Here is a 15038-nt window from a genome sequence, read left to right as displayed (position 1 = left end):
GTATTTTAGACCAGTGCCATGAGTGGGTTTTGGGGGGAGGGGTTGGGAAGAAGGGATGTATACAAAACCAGGACCAGAAAGTCAACCCACATACCCTGGGGCTTTGAACTTGAGAGAGGAGTCAGTCTGGGTTGGCTTAAGATCAATACTTCCCCAGCCAACCCCAGATTCTGTCCAGTTGAAAAAATGATGTGCCGCCTTTCCTTTAAAGAATTTAAGTCTTGCATGGGCTTCTGTTTTTCACTATTCATGGCATGTCATATATTTCACACGTGACACAGGGGAGCCAAAGGGACCCTCACCTACCTAAGACAAGGCCAACAGATGGCTTCAACTAACTCATTTCAACAGTTCAAGGGCATTCCCAGCATTCTATTGGATAAAGTTAACCTCTAAGGGTAAGTTATTACATGTTAAATCAAAAGGATACGGAGAGAACATGCAGCAAAAATGAATCTTTCTCTCACCTCCGAGAAGGTTATCAATAGTTTCTGGTATACCTTAGTCTTTTGAAATGTTAGGAAAAGTATATGAAAGTCATGGTGCTATTCTGAGAAATCATTTAATAAGTTAGTATTGCTCATTCATTAATGATTAATGTTCCAGTCTGAAAATTCTTGTAGGCAGGCCTTTTCCAGGCTCTGAGGTTTGTTACATATCAGAGGTTGTCTCCACGACTCGCCTTTTTCAAGGAGTCCAGGTTGCGGGAAAGAGAGAACAGCGCGAAGGAGCCTGTCGGGTGTTCCACGTTCCCTTACAGATAATACTTCTCAGGCTGCTATATTCTGAGTTCGCGGAGACATGTGACCAACCCAAACGTGATCGGGCGGCCAGCCAATCGCAGAGGGCAGAAAAGCCCGTCCCAGCTTCACACGCTCGCTCGGGACAGTCGGAGCCAAAGGGCAGGGGGCACTGGGAGGCTTCAAACCCCCAAGTATGGCCCGAGAGGCTGCTTGACCACACACTTTTTAAAGTTGGCTCACTTTAGGAGACACGTGACTGCAGGCAGGCGGGCCTCCTAAGCCACCGGGCGGCAGGAGCTAGGGACTCTGGAACGGGTACTCAGGCCGCGGGCAGCTTTCGGTCCCACTTCCCTGGAGCTGGCCAGCAAGCCCCTCTGAGTCACGCACGTCCAAGATCACTTCAGGGACGCGCCGGGACTCTGACCGAATCCTTAGAAGGGCTTCCTGTCCTCTGCCCAGGAAAGTTGTGCGGCTCCAACTGGGAGAGTGGCTGAGGACAGGGCTCCCGGGCCCAGAGCGGCAGACCTTGGGCACTCGACGGTAGTCCCCAGCGCCACACACCAGCTCTCGAGCTACTCCCTTTGATCTATTGTTTGGAATGAAGGCTAATTACAGTCACTAGATTAGGACTCAATTCCTCCCGAGGAAGTCTCACCGGGAACGAAGATCAGCAAACTAACCTGATTAAGTCTTCGTTGCGCTCCCCTCCCCCGCTCAGCTACACGGGAGACCCGGGAGGTTTACAAACACCACGCGTGGGGGCGAGGGGGGAGGGGTGGGGAGGGAGAAGGGGTGAAACACCCAGTGGGGAGTACTATTTGAAACGGCACTCGTCCTCTAACCCGTACTCCAGAGAGACCACCGGGCGCCCGGGCAGTCGCAGTCCGGGTGCGCAGGCTGCGCACTGGTAGTGGCTCCCTGGAGCCTCCCGGCTGCCGCCCATCGAACGTGCGCCCGCTCACCGCCACCAGGGACTCGCTGCCGGGACCCGCACCCGGCGCCACGCGTCCCCGGAGGCGCCCACCCTCGTCCACCGAGCACTCCTACCCTCCCTCAAGTCCCGGGAGCGTGCACCGGGCTCCCGCGAACCGCTCGGCCCTACCCGGCCCTCTGCCTCCTTCCTAACACTCCGCCTGGCAGAGCAGACAGAACCATTGTTCAGTGGCTCAGAAGCCCACACTCCCCAGACCCGGCCAAGCGGGGTGAAAAACGAGGCAAAACAGTGGCTTTGGGGGACAGAGTGTAAGGGAATGAAGACTAGTTCAGGCAAGGCTTTAGGACACCCCAAATCCCACTGTCCCCCAAGCCCGGCTCCGCGTAGCCGCGGCGCTGACAGTCAGCTCAGAGGCGCCACCAGGGTTGGGAGGGAAAGAGGCGAGCAGAGCGGAGAGGCGCCTCTTAGGAGGGGGGTGGGCAAAAGGAGACCCGCGCCTCGGGGCCCCCTGGCGCCCCGGCTGGGTCCGGGCAGCCAGCGGAGGGGCGCGTTCTCACTCACCCGCTCCGGTGGCGCGGCTTTCCCGGGGCGCCCAGCACAGCGCGAGCAGCAGCCAGAGCGCCCAACGCGCGGACGTGCCCATGGTGCCCGCCTGGATGGTGCCGCCGCCGCCGCCGCCGCCGCCGCCGCCGCCGCCGCCGCCGCCGCCGCTCGCTCGCTCGCTCGCTCCGCACAACAAGTTACCAGCCCTTCGCAAAGGAGGAAGGAGGTGGGGGCGGGGAGGGGGGAGGGGGAGGAGGAGGGAAAGGAGTTAGAAAGGGGGAAAGGGAGCAGGGAAGAAGAGGGCACCCTCTCCCCTACAACTTGCACAATCTCCTCCCCACCAGCCAACCCACCCACCCACCCACCCACCCACCTCCCCGGGCTGCTGCAGCAGTGCAAGCCGAGCCTGCGGGCAGAAAATAATGCACGCGCTGCAGAGGAGGGGAGGGAAGAGGAGGGGAGGGCTCGGGAGGGGAGGGGGTGGGGAGCCGAGAGCAGAGGAGAAGGCAGAAGAGCGGAGCCGGCCGCGGAGCACCCACACTGGCGGCTGCAGGAGCGCGGGGTGAGCAGCGAGGAGGGGGCAGGAGGGGGAGTGGTCAGCGAGGGGTGGGGGGGGGGGGGGGGGAAGGGGGGCTTCAGCCCTCCTTTCCCCTAGACGCGCCGCTCTTACAAGCTCTGGGCAGCCAGGTGCCTGCGCAGGGGGTGTGCGAGTGTGTGTGCGTACGTGAGTGGCCGTGGCCGCCGCTGCCACCCGGACTGCTCCTGGGCCCCGGCTGCTCCGCGCGTCCGCCCGGGGCTCACGGGGGCCCGGGGCGGCCGCTGGTTGGCTCGCGCGCCGCCCTCGCCTCCAATCCCCGGTGCCTGCCCTAATTTCCTGATCTAGGGAACCTGCAGCCGCCGCAGCGGTGCGCTCCCTACAGTCATTACCGTACGGTCCCGACAGCCGCCGACTGTAAATGCAGCGGCCGCAAGGAGCAGCGGCAGTGAGCGCTGATGCAAACTACAGCCATCGTTGCCACCGCCCGCTAACGGGGCTGGCGGCCCGGGGGCACCTGCGGCTGCCAAAGGCAACAAGCATCTTTCTCTCTCTCTCTTTCTCGCTCGCTCGCTCTCTCTCTCAGCCACCCTTTCCTGCACCCCAGAGAGAGGCTGGTACTGTAAGGCTGGTAGGTAGCGTCTTCCTCAGGCCTCCTCCCTCCACCTGAAAGTGATGGAGTGGACGGGCTCGAAACGTTCGGGCTGCTCTGAGGTGCGGTTCGGGGTGCCTGTCTCAGTCGCGCGCCGAGGTGCCATTTTCGCTAAAAATTACACGTGCTTTTAAATGAGAGAGTGTGTGTGAGGGTGCGTGCGTTTGTGGTTGGTTCTCTGTCATAGAACGGGACTAAAATAACCCAGCCTGGGAGGAGGGAAATTGCTAGGGCAGCCCTGCATTCTCTCATCAACGATTATAGTTAATTGCTAATTGCACAAAATGGTAGTTTGAGGGCCTGTAATTAAAAGCTTAACCTTTTCTTGTTTGGGGGGAGGGGAACCTAGGTTTATTCTTCTTGATACACTTTGTAACAGTTAATTATAAGGCTTAAGAAAAAAAGGAAGTAGAGACAAGATTCCTATTAAGGACTGATTCTTGTTTTGTGCCCGGCAGGACCTGAGCCTGTAATTTGTTGTGTGTGTGTGTGTGTGTGTTTACTTCAGTTTTCTTGCACACTTTCCCTTCGCTGAGGTGCATTGTCTCGTGTGGTCTGTTTAGCACTTAACAAGAGTTGAAGGGCACACTGAGCTGTTTCTCCTTCTTCAATAAAGGGTTTACATATTTTTTAAAAAGTTATTTTCCTTTTTCTTTTTTTTTTTAATTTTCATATCAAATGACCCAAACTTTGCAGGTTTCAATAGGACCCCTTTCTAGCGGTGTTCTATTGGTGATCTGAGACGTGGTGGGCACTGCCTCGCTATATTCTCTTTGCCCTGGTTCTTCTAGGCATTTGTCAAGGCTGTCCATCAGAGGGGTTATTTATTAGGAACTTACTGTATTCAGGAGATGTCAAGAAAAGGAAAATTGCAGATCAGGATACACTTTGGTGGGGCCAGAGGATATCAGGATTGTGACTGATAAACATTGAGGGGCTTCACGCTGCGTGTGGGTGGAATGTTAGACTATAGCTCATTTCGAATGCCGTTTTGCCCTCTCTATGATTGTACATTTGATACCAACTGGAGCAGCCATGCACATGTTGCATGTGAAATTGAATTCAAATTTGTCTTATGCCGTTTAGTAGTGAAAATGCATGCGGGTGTTGTTTACCTAACAGGCATTAAGGTGCGATGGTAAAACCTCCAGGGCACATCATCTTCAATATTCTCAGGGTTCTGAAAGACCATCTGAGAATGAGCTGTGTCACTTTACAGACGAGGAAAGGTGGTAGAGGGATGAGAGGAATCAATATGAAAAAGCACAGTGTTAATAAACAGTCCATGTGGCTTGTGTTTAATATTTTTCTCAGAGATAAATGCCTGGGTACTACAAGCTAAACCCTGGTATGGTATAATAGACTTAACAGTTGATGAACATGTACTATGCTTTCTGCCTCTCCTAGGGATATAAATAAATTGTTGGTGAACTTAGCTGAGGCTCTGTGTTCAATCTGGTAGCTTTATTGTTGAATCGAAGCATAACTTTTAGCTGGACCTCTGCTTGGCTGTGTAACTTAGGAAAATCACTGTGCCTCTCCGTGCCTGCCCTCTGACCTGTAAACTGAAAACAAAACTAAGCCACATAAAGTCCGAGTGCTCTCTGGCCTCAGGGACCAGCTCTCCGCAAAGCACTGATAGAAGAAAACAGTTATAAGAAGAAATGGACTTAATGAATACAGAAAGTAACCAAATAACCAAAATGAGAAATTTATCATGAGTGGAGACGGGTGTGGTTGAACAAACTGGTTTCAGAAAGGTTGACAATGCTAGATTCAGAAGCCTTCAGGTAGATGCAGAGGCAACCATTCACTCCCACAGTCCATCACTTTTATTTCTTTGTTGAGGCAACATGCTTTGAGTATCCCTGGGAGGTAGGCACTGTGCTATGCAGTGCGCATAGGGAGATGCTAACCAGAGCAAGCTCAGGAACGGGGTAGGGGAGAGGCAGAGAAACAGCACAGCCCAAGGGATGTTCAAGGTGCTATAAGATTATAGGGGAAGGGTAGCTAAACTGGCTGGGGAATTACAGCTTCAGAAAAGGCTTTCTAGGGCAGCTGACTCTGAGCTGAGTAGAGTCATCATTTTGACCAAGTGATGTCAGTTCTTATTACTGCTGGGCACATGGTAGGGTTGCACTTTCTGGCCCCTTTATGGTTGGGTGGGACTGAAGGACGAATTTGGGGCAATTTTTTGTGAGAAGTCACAGGATGTCATTTGCAGACTGGAGCATTTAATTACTTGAATGAGACCCTCACTTTTTGTCTGCTGTCTAATGACAAAAAATGTGCAAGATCTGATTGCTTCATGAACCCAGTGTGAATGACTACATGAGTAATTCTCTACTGTCTGCACGTATCTGGCAATGGTCATATAGAGTAGAGGTCAGCCAATGGCCAGTGACCTGTTTTTGGATGGCCTGTGAATATAAGAATGGTTTTTACGTTTTTTAAAAGATTGCACACACACACACACACACACAAACCCCACCCAAAAAACAACAAATGAACAAAACAAAGAAGAAAAATATGTAGTAGAAACTATATGTTGCTCACAAAGCCTAAAATATTTACTACCTGGGTCTTTGGAGAATAAAAAAAAAAACAAAAAAAACCTTGTAGCCTCTTAACACAGAGTGAGTGCAAAATAAATCTGCGTTGTGTTCATCTACTGGGATTTTGTTACCTCAGCCTGACCTGGCATTAACCTGGCTGATGCACTGGGTGAATGGGGAAGGAAAACCAGCGTGAGCAGACAGAACAGAGGCAAAAGAGTATCAAGTATTCAAGGAAATGCAAGAGATGCCACATGTTTCAAGGGTGAGTTTCAAGTAGGCTTATGGTGGGGAAGAAGGCTAAGGAGGAGAGGTGGGGATTGGTTTATGTGGAGACCTGTATGGCATAGTGACACTTGGCTTTCATCCTGCAGGCCATGGCAAGGACTGGTGATGGATTTTTTTTTAATTTAAAAAAAATTTATTAAATTATGTGATTCACAAAGGAGTAATTATAAAATGCAGAGAAAAAGAATTTTTAAAGATTTTATTTATTAGAAAGCACAAACGGGGCGCGGGGGGGCAGCAGGCAGAGGGAGAAGCAGGCTCTCTGCTGAGCAAGGATCCCAATGTAGTACTCGATCCCAGGACTCTGGGATCATGACCTGAGCTGAAGGTAGTTGCTTAACTGACTGAGCCACCCAGGCATCCTGAAAAAGAATTTTTAAAAGCATACTCTGAATACCCAGAGATATTGACATATTCTATTTCTTTACTTTAAAAAAATGTATTTAGTTTTATCCTCAGGGCCCAGAATTGTATTGACGTTGCCATAATCAGTACAGTTATGGCTCTCTTTATTTGCTTATTTACTTCTGTAAATAAAAATATATATATATATATCTATAAGCCCACAGTTGCCTCCAAGTAATAGAATATTGGCAGTAACCCCCAGCTAAGTCCTTCCCTGGGAACACATCTAGTTCTCTTCCCTGGAGGAAACCATGGTTGTGATGAGGAGTTTTGACTGGAGCCCTGATAGCCAGTGCATTCTAGAACGTTCCCTCTGGCAGTGGTATGAAGACTGATGGAGCTGGGAAGCAGGTAAGTCGAGAGGAAAAACAATTAGGGGGCTCTGGTAGTGAGGGGAACAGGTAAATAAGAGGAAGAAACTGTTACTTGCGCTGAGAAATATTCATATAATTCCTTCCTGAGATTTTTCTCCCCAGTTCTTTGGATGTATCTCTTAGAACAGTGTTTTCGAGAAACACTCATAATCCGTAACCCTGGCAGTGTCTGCAAAAAGTGCAGGTTCTCAGCTCCTCTCTTGGAGATCCTAACTCAGTGGGTCTCCTGTCTGTCCCGAGGGGCTGTGTATATAATCTTACTCCAGTTGATTCCTAGGATGAGCCATGATTAAGAAACTTTCTTAGAGAATGTCTTCTTCGATGCGGTTTGAATGGCCAAGTAGCTTTACTTTTCTCAAATATGCATACGTGTATTTGTTGTTTCTCCGGGGTGAGTGGGGTAGGACCCACAGAAAATGCAAACACGATGTTGGATGTTTCCTTTGCCTCAAGCCTTGTAGTCGCCAGACCGGTTGCTAGTTTGAAGCTCTGATTACTGCATTTTCTACCCGGTAGCCAAGCCACAGGAGGAAGATGTGAAATGAACTTTCCCCTTTTAAAGGCTTTGGTAACTTCTGAGGCCTCTACCGTATCCTTTTGTGATGATGTGACAGCCCAATGAAGTGCATCAGATTCACCCCACTCCAGGCTCCGTGGGGGAGGGCCTGATGGTCTCGACCAGCGGGTCACAAACTTTAGCTTCCATCAGAATCACCTGGAGGCCTTATTCAACCAGGGATGGCTGGGCCCCACTCCAGAGTTCCTGATTCAGCAAATCTGGGGTGGGGCCTGAAAATCTGTATTTATAACAAGTCCCCAGGTGATGCTGATGCCACTGGTCAGGGAACACACTTTGAGAAGCACTGTTCTAAACCCATCAGCATAACTTACCTCCCTCAGCCTCTGTGACTGATTCTAGGGCCTCAACCCATCGGCCCGTGGTCTTGTCCTGACCACATGGATGGGATGCTTCAGCCCTAAGCGTATTACTCAGGTCTGTCCAGTTAAAATGACGCTCAGGACTTCTGCTTCATTGGAAAGGCACCCTCTTGGAAGCACTGTGGTATATGGACCTTGGACCAGACCTTGTACGGTGATTGTACCACAACGACGGAAGCCAATTTGAAGACCAACCAAGAAGAGGACGCTGAGAGACTCAGAGAGATGGCACCCAAACTTGACCTTCAGCCCACCTGGAGGTCAGCTTCTCCTGCAAGCGCTGATTCTGTAGGACTGCTCACTTACTGGAGCCAATAAATTCTCTTTGTTGCATACGTCAGTTTGGATTGAGTTTTCTATTACTAACAAGTAACTGACTGGGAGAGGTGGCCCCTTGGGGGATGTAGGGTGCTTACTGTAAGGTGTTAGGCAAAACTCCATGTGTGATCATCCAGCGGAAGTAACATGCCCCTCCCCTCCCGGAGGCGATTCACAAAAGGAATGCAGGTACTAGGAAGGCCTGTCCTAACAGCTGCTTTCTTGTGAGTCATGGCCAAGTTCTCAACTCTGCACCCCCACCTCAACCGAAATCAAATGCTCGATATGGACTCAGTACAAACAAGCCCCCATTGAGGGTTACAGTCTAAGAAAACCACCTTAGAAATCCCAAGGCCAAAGACTGTTTTCGCAGGCTGCTTTTGAACAATTTCAGAAAGGAAAAAAAATGTGGCCAATCACGGGAAAGCGTTTACAGCAGGAGTGAAACTCCAAAATGGGTTGAGTGTGAGGCTAGACCAGTGGTTCTGACTGGGAGTGATCCTGCCCTCGGGGAATGTTTGGCAACGTCTGGAGACCCCTCCCGGGACAGGTACTATTGACATGCCGGGGGTAGAGCCCAGGGCTGCTGTTAAACCGAAAGCTTACAGAACACAGAACAGGCCCCTACAACAAAGAATGATCTGTCTGGTCCAAAATATCACTGGTGCCGTGGTTGAGACATCCTGAGCTAGACTGAGAAGTCAAGTGATTCTGTAATGTGTAGTACCTAACGAGTAGGATCAGGGGACATGATTTGGAACTTTGGTGGCCCAATAGAAAGATGTTCTCTCTCTGAACAAAGAAAGCACAAACTGGGACTTGTCCAGTAGAAAAACAGATGAGAATGCAGGATCAGAGGGTAGTGGGGAGATTCATAGACCTGGGAAAAGGAGAGCAAACCACAAGTAGTTTACATTCAAATGGACATCCACGGTCCGGTTGCATTGTGCACTAATGGGTGGCCTGTATTTTGCAAAGTGTTGGGTTTTGCTTTACCCGTTTTTCAGTGAAGGAATGAAGTGCTGGACCAGTTTCACTTTATTTTCCAGGAACTCTTGAGAACTAATTCCGAAGATTCTGGCCCCAAACTGGATTGTTCTCATTTGCCATAACTGCAATTTATAGGAGGTCTTGGAATGTGGTGCTATAGTGTTTAAAACACTCCTACAATGGGAGTTTCTAAGGAAATGGGGGCTTTGTGGCACCTACTGAGCCAGCTAAGTGTAAATGCTTAATAGGACGTAAGAATTTTAATCTGCAAGTTATGAGTAATGCAGCAAGGTCCATAAGCGTATATCATTTCATCACGATAATTCCATTTCTAAGTTTTTGGTTTTGTGAAGGTGGAGAGTTGATGTATCTAATGTTTTCTTGTTACAGGTATGGTTTAAATTCACATTAGACTGCCGGTCACACCCTTGAAGGGCTGAGTTTCTAAATGAATATGCTTCCTTCCAACTTGGCTCTTTGGCATCTCTAAATTGTTTCAGAAACACACTCATGAGGAGTACGAATGCCGATAACAACCATATCTAGAGTGTGGAGGGGGCAGTCCTGGTTCTCAAGGGTTCTATGGTGGATGGAAGGGACTGTTAGTCATTCGGAATTGTTGGAGGGTAGAGTGGCTGAAGGTGGGAGGAGATACCAGAGGGGTAGCCCAGTCCAGTCGAGGAAGGTATTTGTATATTGTTTGGACTTTTATCCCACGAGCAGTTAGTAAGCCATAGAAGGTTCTTGGTCAGGGGGTAGTGGGAGCAGATATATGTATTCAGAAATACAGTTTTCTGAGGAGATGATTATATCCATACAGGATCCAGAGGGCACCCCTGTGGTACCTGAAAACCTTTGTGCACTGAATACAGAGAGGCAGTGTAGGTTAATGGTTAACAGAGAAGGTGCTGGAGACAGTCCTCCTGGGTTCCTACTGTCACCTACTAGCTGTGAAGTTTTAGGCAAATTGTTTAACCTCTCCCTATGCCTCAGTGTTTTCGCCTGAAACATAAGAATGACAAATGCACCCACTTCTTATGAGAATTCAGTGCATTCGTATGAGTAAAGCACTTAGAACAGTGCCTGGCATAGAATAAATGCTCAGGAATTGTGAGGTACTATTATTAAACGTGATATTGATTGTTGTTGTTATCAGCAGCGCCCCCTGTAAAAGACCGAGGGATTGCAGGTCTGGGCCAAGGATTGGAATGAAGGAGGTCAGCGGGCCTGCGCCCTGCCTGCACATTCAGATCCCCTGGAGAGCTTTCCAGAATATCCACACTGAAGTTCGACTCTAGACCAATTCGATGACAAAGTTTGGAAATGGGACCTGGGCGTGAACTTCCTAGGTGACTGGCATTCTCATTGTGAACCACTTGGTGTCAAGCATGGAGCTCTAGCCTGGCCCAGGGTAGCGTAGAAGGAAGGCTGTGTAGTCGAGTTGGAAGAGGCTTCACCCTCAGGGAGACAGGGAAGTTGGGGTGGCTGCAGCAGAAGAAAGAGGTGGAATCTCCTGCCAGTGTTCCGGAATGGCCTCCCCGTCCTCTCTCTGCATCCTGCTCCCGGCCTGACATCTCTCATCGCAGCTAGATGTGTCAACTGTAAGAGAGCCAAGGACCACAGGAGGTCAGAAGCTCCGCAGAGCCAGACGGTCAGGCACCTAGCTGGCGTCTACCTATCAGTGATGGATTACGTATCACCATTCTCCTGCCTTTATGAGTCAGTCTACCAACAAGGACCTGCTATGGGGCCAGCCACTTGTCAGGTGACTGGGGGACAGGGGCCAGATAGTGATGTGGCTCCTGTTGGGGGTGAGTTGTTACTGTTTGGTTTGCTTTTTCTCTGGGAGCCAAAATTCAGGCTTGTTAAGTGGTAATTGACAGTGCTTTCTTCTAAGGAAGTTTCTGCCGGATTTGCTGCCAATAGGAAGTGTATTATTCCTCAGAGCACTATAGCATTCATTTATCGAGTGCCCACTCAATTATGAGGCATGACAGAGTTTGCCATGTAAGAGAGGAAAGACCACTTAATGATTCCTGGAGTCAGAAGTCGGGAATAAATGGATAGACAGATCAAAGAGTTAAGGGGATTCCATTGTAATTGGAGAAGCACTTCCAGCAGAAGCGGGGTCTTCCGCTGAAATCTTAAAGGAACCCTTGAATAAATTGTGTGGGAGAGAAAGTATGTTTTTGAACATAAATGAATAGTGATTTCAGCTGATCATCTGATAGGATCACAAAGCACAGGTTGCGGTTGTACTAACCACGGTGGGACTAGAATTAGCACCTCCTAGAAATTAGAATTCTATTTGGAGATCTTAAGAATTATTTTCCCTGATCCAGGAGAAATGGAACTCTCTCCAAAGGTGTGTTTATTAGAGCAGTTTTCTGGGCTGGGTCTGACGATTTTTCTGGATGGACAATTCTTGCACGTGAAGGAAATATAAAGCTTCACCCTTTGGGAGGGGCTTCTGGACGTGAGGGGTGGTTCTTGGTTACTGACCCAAATGGAAGGATGATGGATGGCTAATGACCCCAATCAGAGCTTGTTCCTAAATTGACTTGGATTTGCTTTGGGAAGAAGATAATGGAAGGCCATTTGGAAGCAAAGATCAGAGGTCTTTTATAGACGGAGAGGTGGATAGTACTGGAATTGGGATCAGGGGGTTGGGGAGAAAAGGCATACCCGAGATTTGCACTAGAGCTAATGCTTACCTTTCACCTTCTTAACACGAACACCCCAATATCACCAACATCCTTCTCTGCAATCAAAACTTATTCCTTTCCTGTCGTCAGAAGTAAGCACCTTGAAGGGTAAAAAATTATGGCTTAAACACTTAGAAGGCCTGCCATGTTTGTGAAATGGAACTGGGATGACTGTATGCACAGATCTTTTGATCTGGTTCTTTTGGTTCTCTTGGTGAACTCTGGAGAGGCAACTTTTTGGGAAGAAGTGACTGCAGAGAGGACGGGGGGTGGTTTAGTTTTGTCTCTTTACATTTCTTCATTGCTCTCTCGGCTTTGCCAAAGACGCCAAGAAAGAACAAAGAGGCGAGGGAGAGAGGGCTGGCTGGCATAAAGACTATTCAGAACACTCAAGAGAAAATCTGGGAAGGTCACAGAAGATCTTCTCTTCCTTTTATAGCATAGCCTGGCTAGAGGGGCAGTTTTCTAAATATGAAACAGAAAAAACGAAGGCTCTGTCTTACATAGTGTGTGAAGAATGTCTTGACTTTGTGTACTGCCTTTCTTAGAAGTTTCAAAGCACTCGGCAAACGTGACATCATTACTCCCCGGAGGAGACTGCAGACCCATGCGCAGGAGAATAATCCCCCTGCAGCAGTCTGGAGGAGCTCACGCACAGATCAACGTTCTGAGTTAAAGTGAGTGTCCCCAGCTTGTTTGCGTTAAAAATCTCACATACAGAAAGACGGGCGTCCACACTAAAGGTGGCGAGATGCCTCCACCTAAGTGAGGTCTCTTGAGGAACTCTACATCACAGGCTTTAAAAAGGCACACTGAACACTTTTATAGTTTCTCCTCCTTTTCTCCCCAATGGCCATGAACTTTTTTTTTTTTTTTTTTTTTGAGCCAGACAAAAGCAAAACGACAGAACAAAACAAGAGATACCAAGTAGTATCTGTGTTATCATTGGCTCACCTCAGGCAAAACCCAGAGTCTTAGGGGAGAGTCATTGGAAAGAGAAATGAAAACATTCTATCTCCCTGTGTTGTTTTGATTAGGATCTTGTGGCAGAGTGCAGCAGTGAGAAATTCTCTTAATAACTTGAAGGAAGGAGGAAAAAGAAAACCCAGGAGTTATAATTTGTGGCAGGTAAAGTCCTGTTTTCTGTCTTTGCCAGGAAATTTTAATCACAGCCAATCAAGTTGCTTCTTTTCCTTTTTTTCACTCCGCCCGGTCGATCTGATCTCTGCCTGCCTCCTGAATGGCGCTCTCAAGAAATCTCAGCAGGTTCTGCCCATGAGAGATATTTCGTAGACTATGAAGAGAAATGGAACTGTGCCTTGTGGCTCTCATAGTGTTTCCTGAAATCAAGTCCACTTCAGGGGAGGATTCACCGGAGGAGTTATCGGAAATATTGCAACAAGGATTATTTGGAAATTGAAGGTGAAAACAGGAACTATTTACCAGTCAGGTCAATTCTCTTCCCATTTCCTTGGACTCTGACGTGAAATGGCAGTAGTTTGTTTATTTCCGCTAACAGGTCTGTTCCCTGTCAGGTGGAGTAGCTGTTCCGTTAGCAGCTTGATTTTCTTAATCACCAAACTGTCTCTGGAAGGAAATGTTACTGGCCATTTAAACCTTGCTCAGCTATAAATACCTGTCCTGTGTCTAGACTTGGCAAGTGTGCGTGTTGGGTTTACAACCTCAGCAGCAAGCTGACTGTGCCTTTTCATGTGGTGATCTGGATTTTTGAAGGGCTCTTTGTGGTTTTCTCCCCAAATACTCCCTTGTTTAATTTAAAAAAAAAAAAAATCTTCTTGGGGTTGTGGTGGGAGTCATTTATTTGCATTGGTTTGTGGCATTTATTTGTAATTGGACTGCCAAATTCATCCTCTCAGCTTTCCCTGTTGTACATATGACACTTGTTGACAAATTGCCACTGTCTTTCTTTCCAAAGGCTAGCCCCCTTAGGCTGGACCCTTGGACCCTCCTGCCCCCCACCCATCTCTGTGAGCTCATCAGCCCCTCTTCCTACTCAGAACCTCCTGCTACAGTCATGTGTTATCTCACAGCTTACCTTTGACCCTGGTTGTTAGTATCACATGGGAAGGAGTATATGAAAATTTTGCCGTTATGTACACGTCATACCCGAGAAGTTTGAGGATCATAAAGCATTACTATGTGTTCACCATGTAACTTTGCCTTCCTTCTGGTATTCTTAAACTTTTAGGACTCTGTCCAGTCTCTTCAACTGCATTGACAGTCCTATAATTTTGGGGGTCACAACCATGGAGCCCACACAACTAGGAGGCTGCAACGTGGACACATTTAAAGGGCCCTTAAGTGGTTAATGAGGATAATCTATACCCTGTGACTATACCGCCTATAACCTCCTGAAATTCCTACTGGAATCCAAACTCAGACCCAACACATTTGAAGCCTTCATAAAGTTCTGTCCTTTGGAACACGTAGCATGGGCCTCTCCTAGATGTGATACTTTATACTGGAATCCTTGTGTAACTTGGCATCGGAGAGTCTGGGACTGGACACAAGACACACCTGTCTTGCACTAAAATGGCTCCATGGAAGGAAGTTAACCATAGGCTTCCACTGTGTGTAGTTTTAACCACTGAATGTGATCTGTGCTACTCGTTCAGTGATATAGATGAAATGCAACATACACCATTCTAAAGGTATGAGCTCTGATGGGTAGGCCCTGGGGGTGCACGTCTGTCCTATGCCTGCAGCCTGGAGATGCTCCGGTTCGTGGTCCTGAACACCAGTTTCCAGGGCCCAGAAGCCCATAGCCATTCTCCCTCACGGAGCTGCATGTGCTCACAGATCTGAGTTAGCTCTGAGCGGTGTGCAGGAGAGCCCTTCCTCCAGTACCTGGCCAGCTCTCTAGGAGGGCAGAGGTGTCCCGCACAGAGAAATGGTGAGGTGCCCATGCTTGATATGGGAAAGAGAGAATGGCCCTTGTCCGAGCAACATTGGGATTTCAGAGCAGGGAGCTCTCTTCTGTGATGGGGAACAACACACTAAAAAGTGGCACTCTTGAAACGTTCTGTTCTTCCCCAG

General features: G+C 48.6%; 1 protein-coding gene and 1 long non-coding RNA gene across 8 annotated transcripts in view; one reads left to right on the top strand and one right to left on the bottom strand.

The window, feature by feature from the left end:
- The window catches only part of VLDLR (very low density lipoprotein receptor), a 29844-nt gene extending 26853 nt beyond the window's left edge, over window positions 1-2991 (bottom strand). For 4 of the 6 annotated variants that reach the window (XM_073878126.1, XM_073878127.1, XM_073878129.1 and 1 more), the window contains exon 1: window positions 2239-2367. In XM_073878126.1, coding sequence (XP_073734227.1) covers window positions 2239-2320 — 82 coding nt within the window. In that variant the 5' untranslated portion in view covers window positions 2321-2367. Of the gene's footprint in view, window positions 1-2238; window positions 2427-2890 lie in introns of those variants that run through there. The other 2 variants (XM_025891707.2, XM_073878128.1) reach the window with 2 other exon arrangements.
- Window positions 2599-14646, top strand: LOC141370199 (uncharacterized). Of its 2 annotated transcripts, XR_012374045.1 has the most exons (5): window positions 2599-2782; window positions 12530-12658; window positions 13019-13109; window positions 13236-13403; window positions 14191-14646. It is a non-coding gene; the product is annotated as an uncharacterized lncRNA (long non-coding RNA). The 2 variants fall into 2 exon arrangements; XR_012374044.1 differs by lacking the exon at window positions 14191-14646 and having other exon boundaries at window positions 13236-13740.
- Window positions 14647-15038: the final 392 nt, after the last annotated feature.

This window comes from Callorhinus ursinus, unplaced genomic scaffold, assembly GCF_003265705.2.
Source record: "Callorhinus ursinus isolate GAN/ISIS: 27379988/994484 unplaced genomic scaffold, GSC_fseal_2.0 scaffold28, whole genome shotgun sequence".
Lineage (NCBI taxonomy): Eukaryota > Metazoa > Chordata > Mammalia > Carnivora > Otariidae > Callorhinus > Callorhinus ursinus.
The sequence above is the reverse complement of the archived record's forward strand: the minus strand, read 5'-3'. Positions and strand labels throughout refer to the sequence as shown.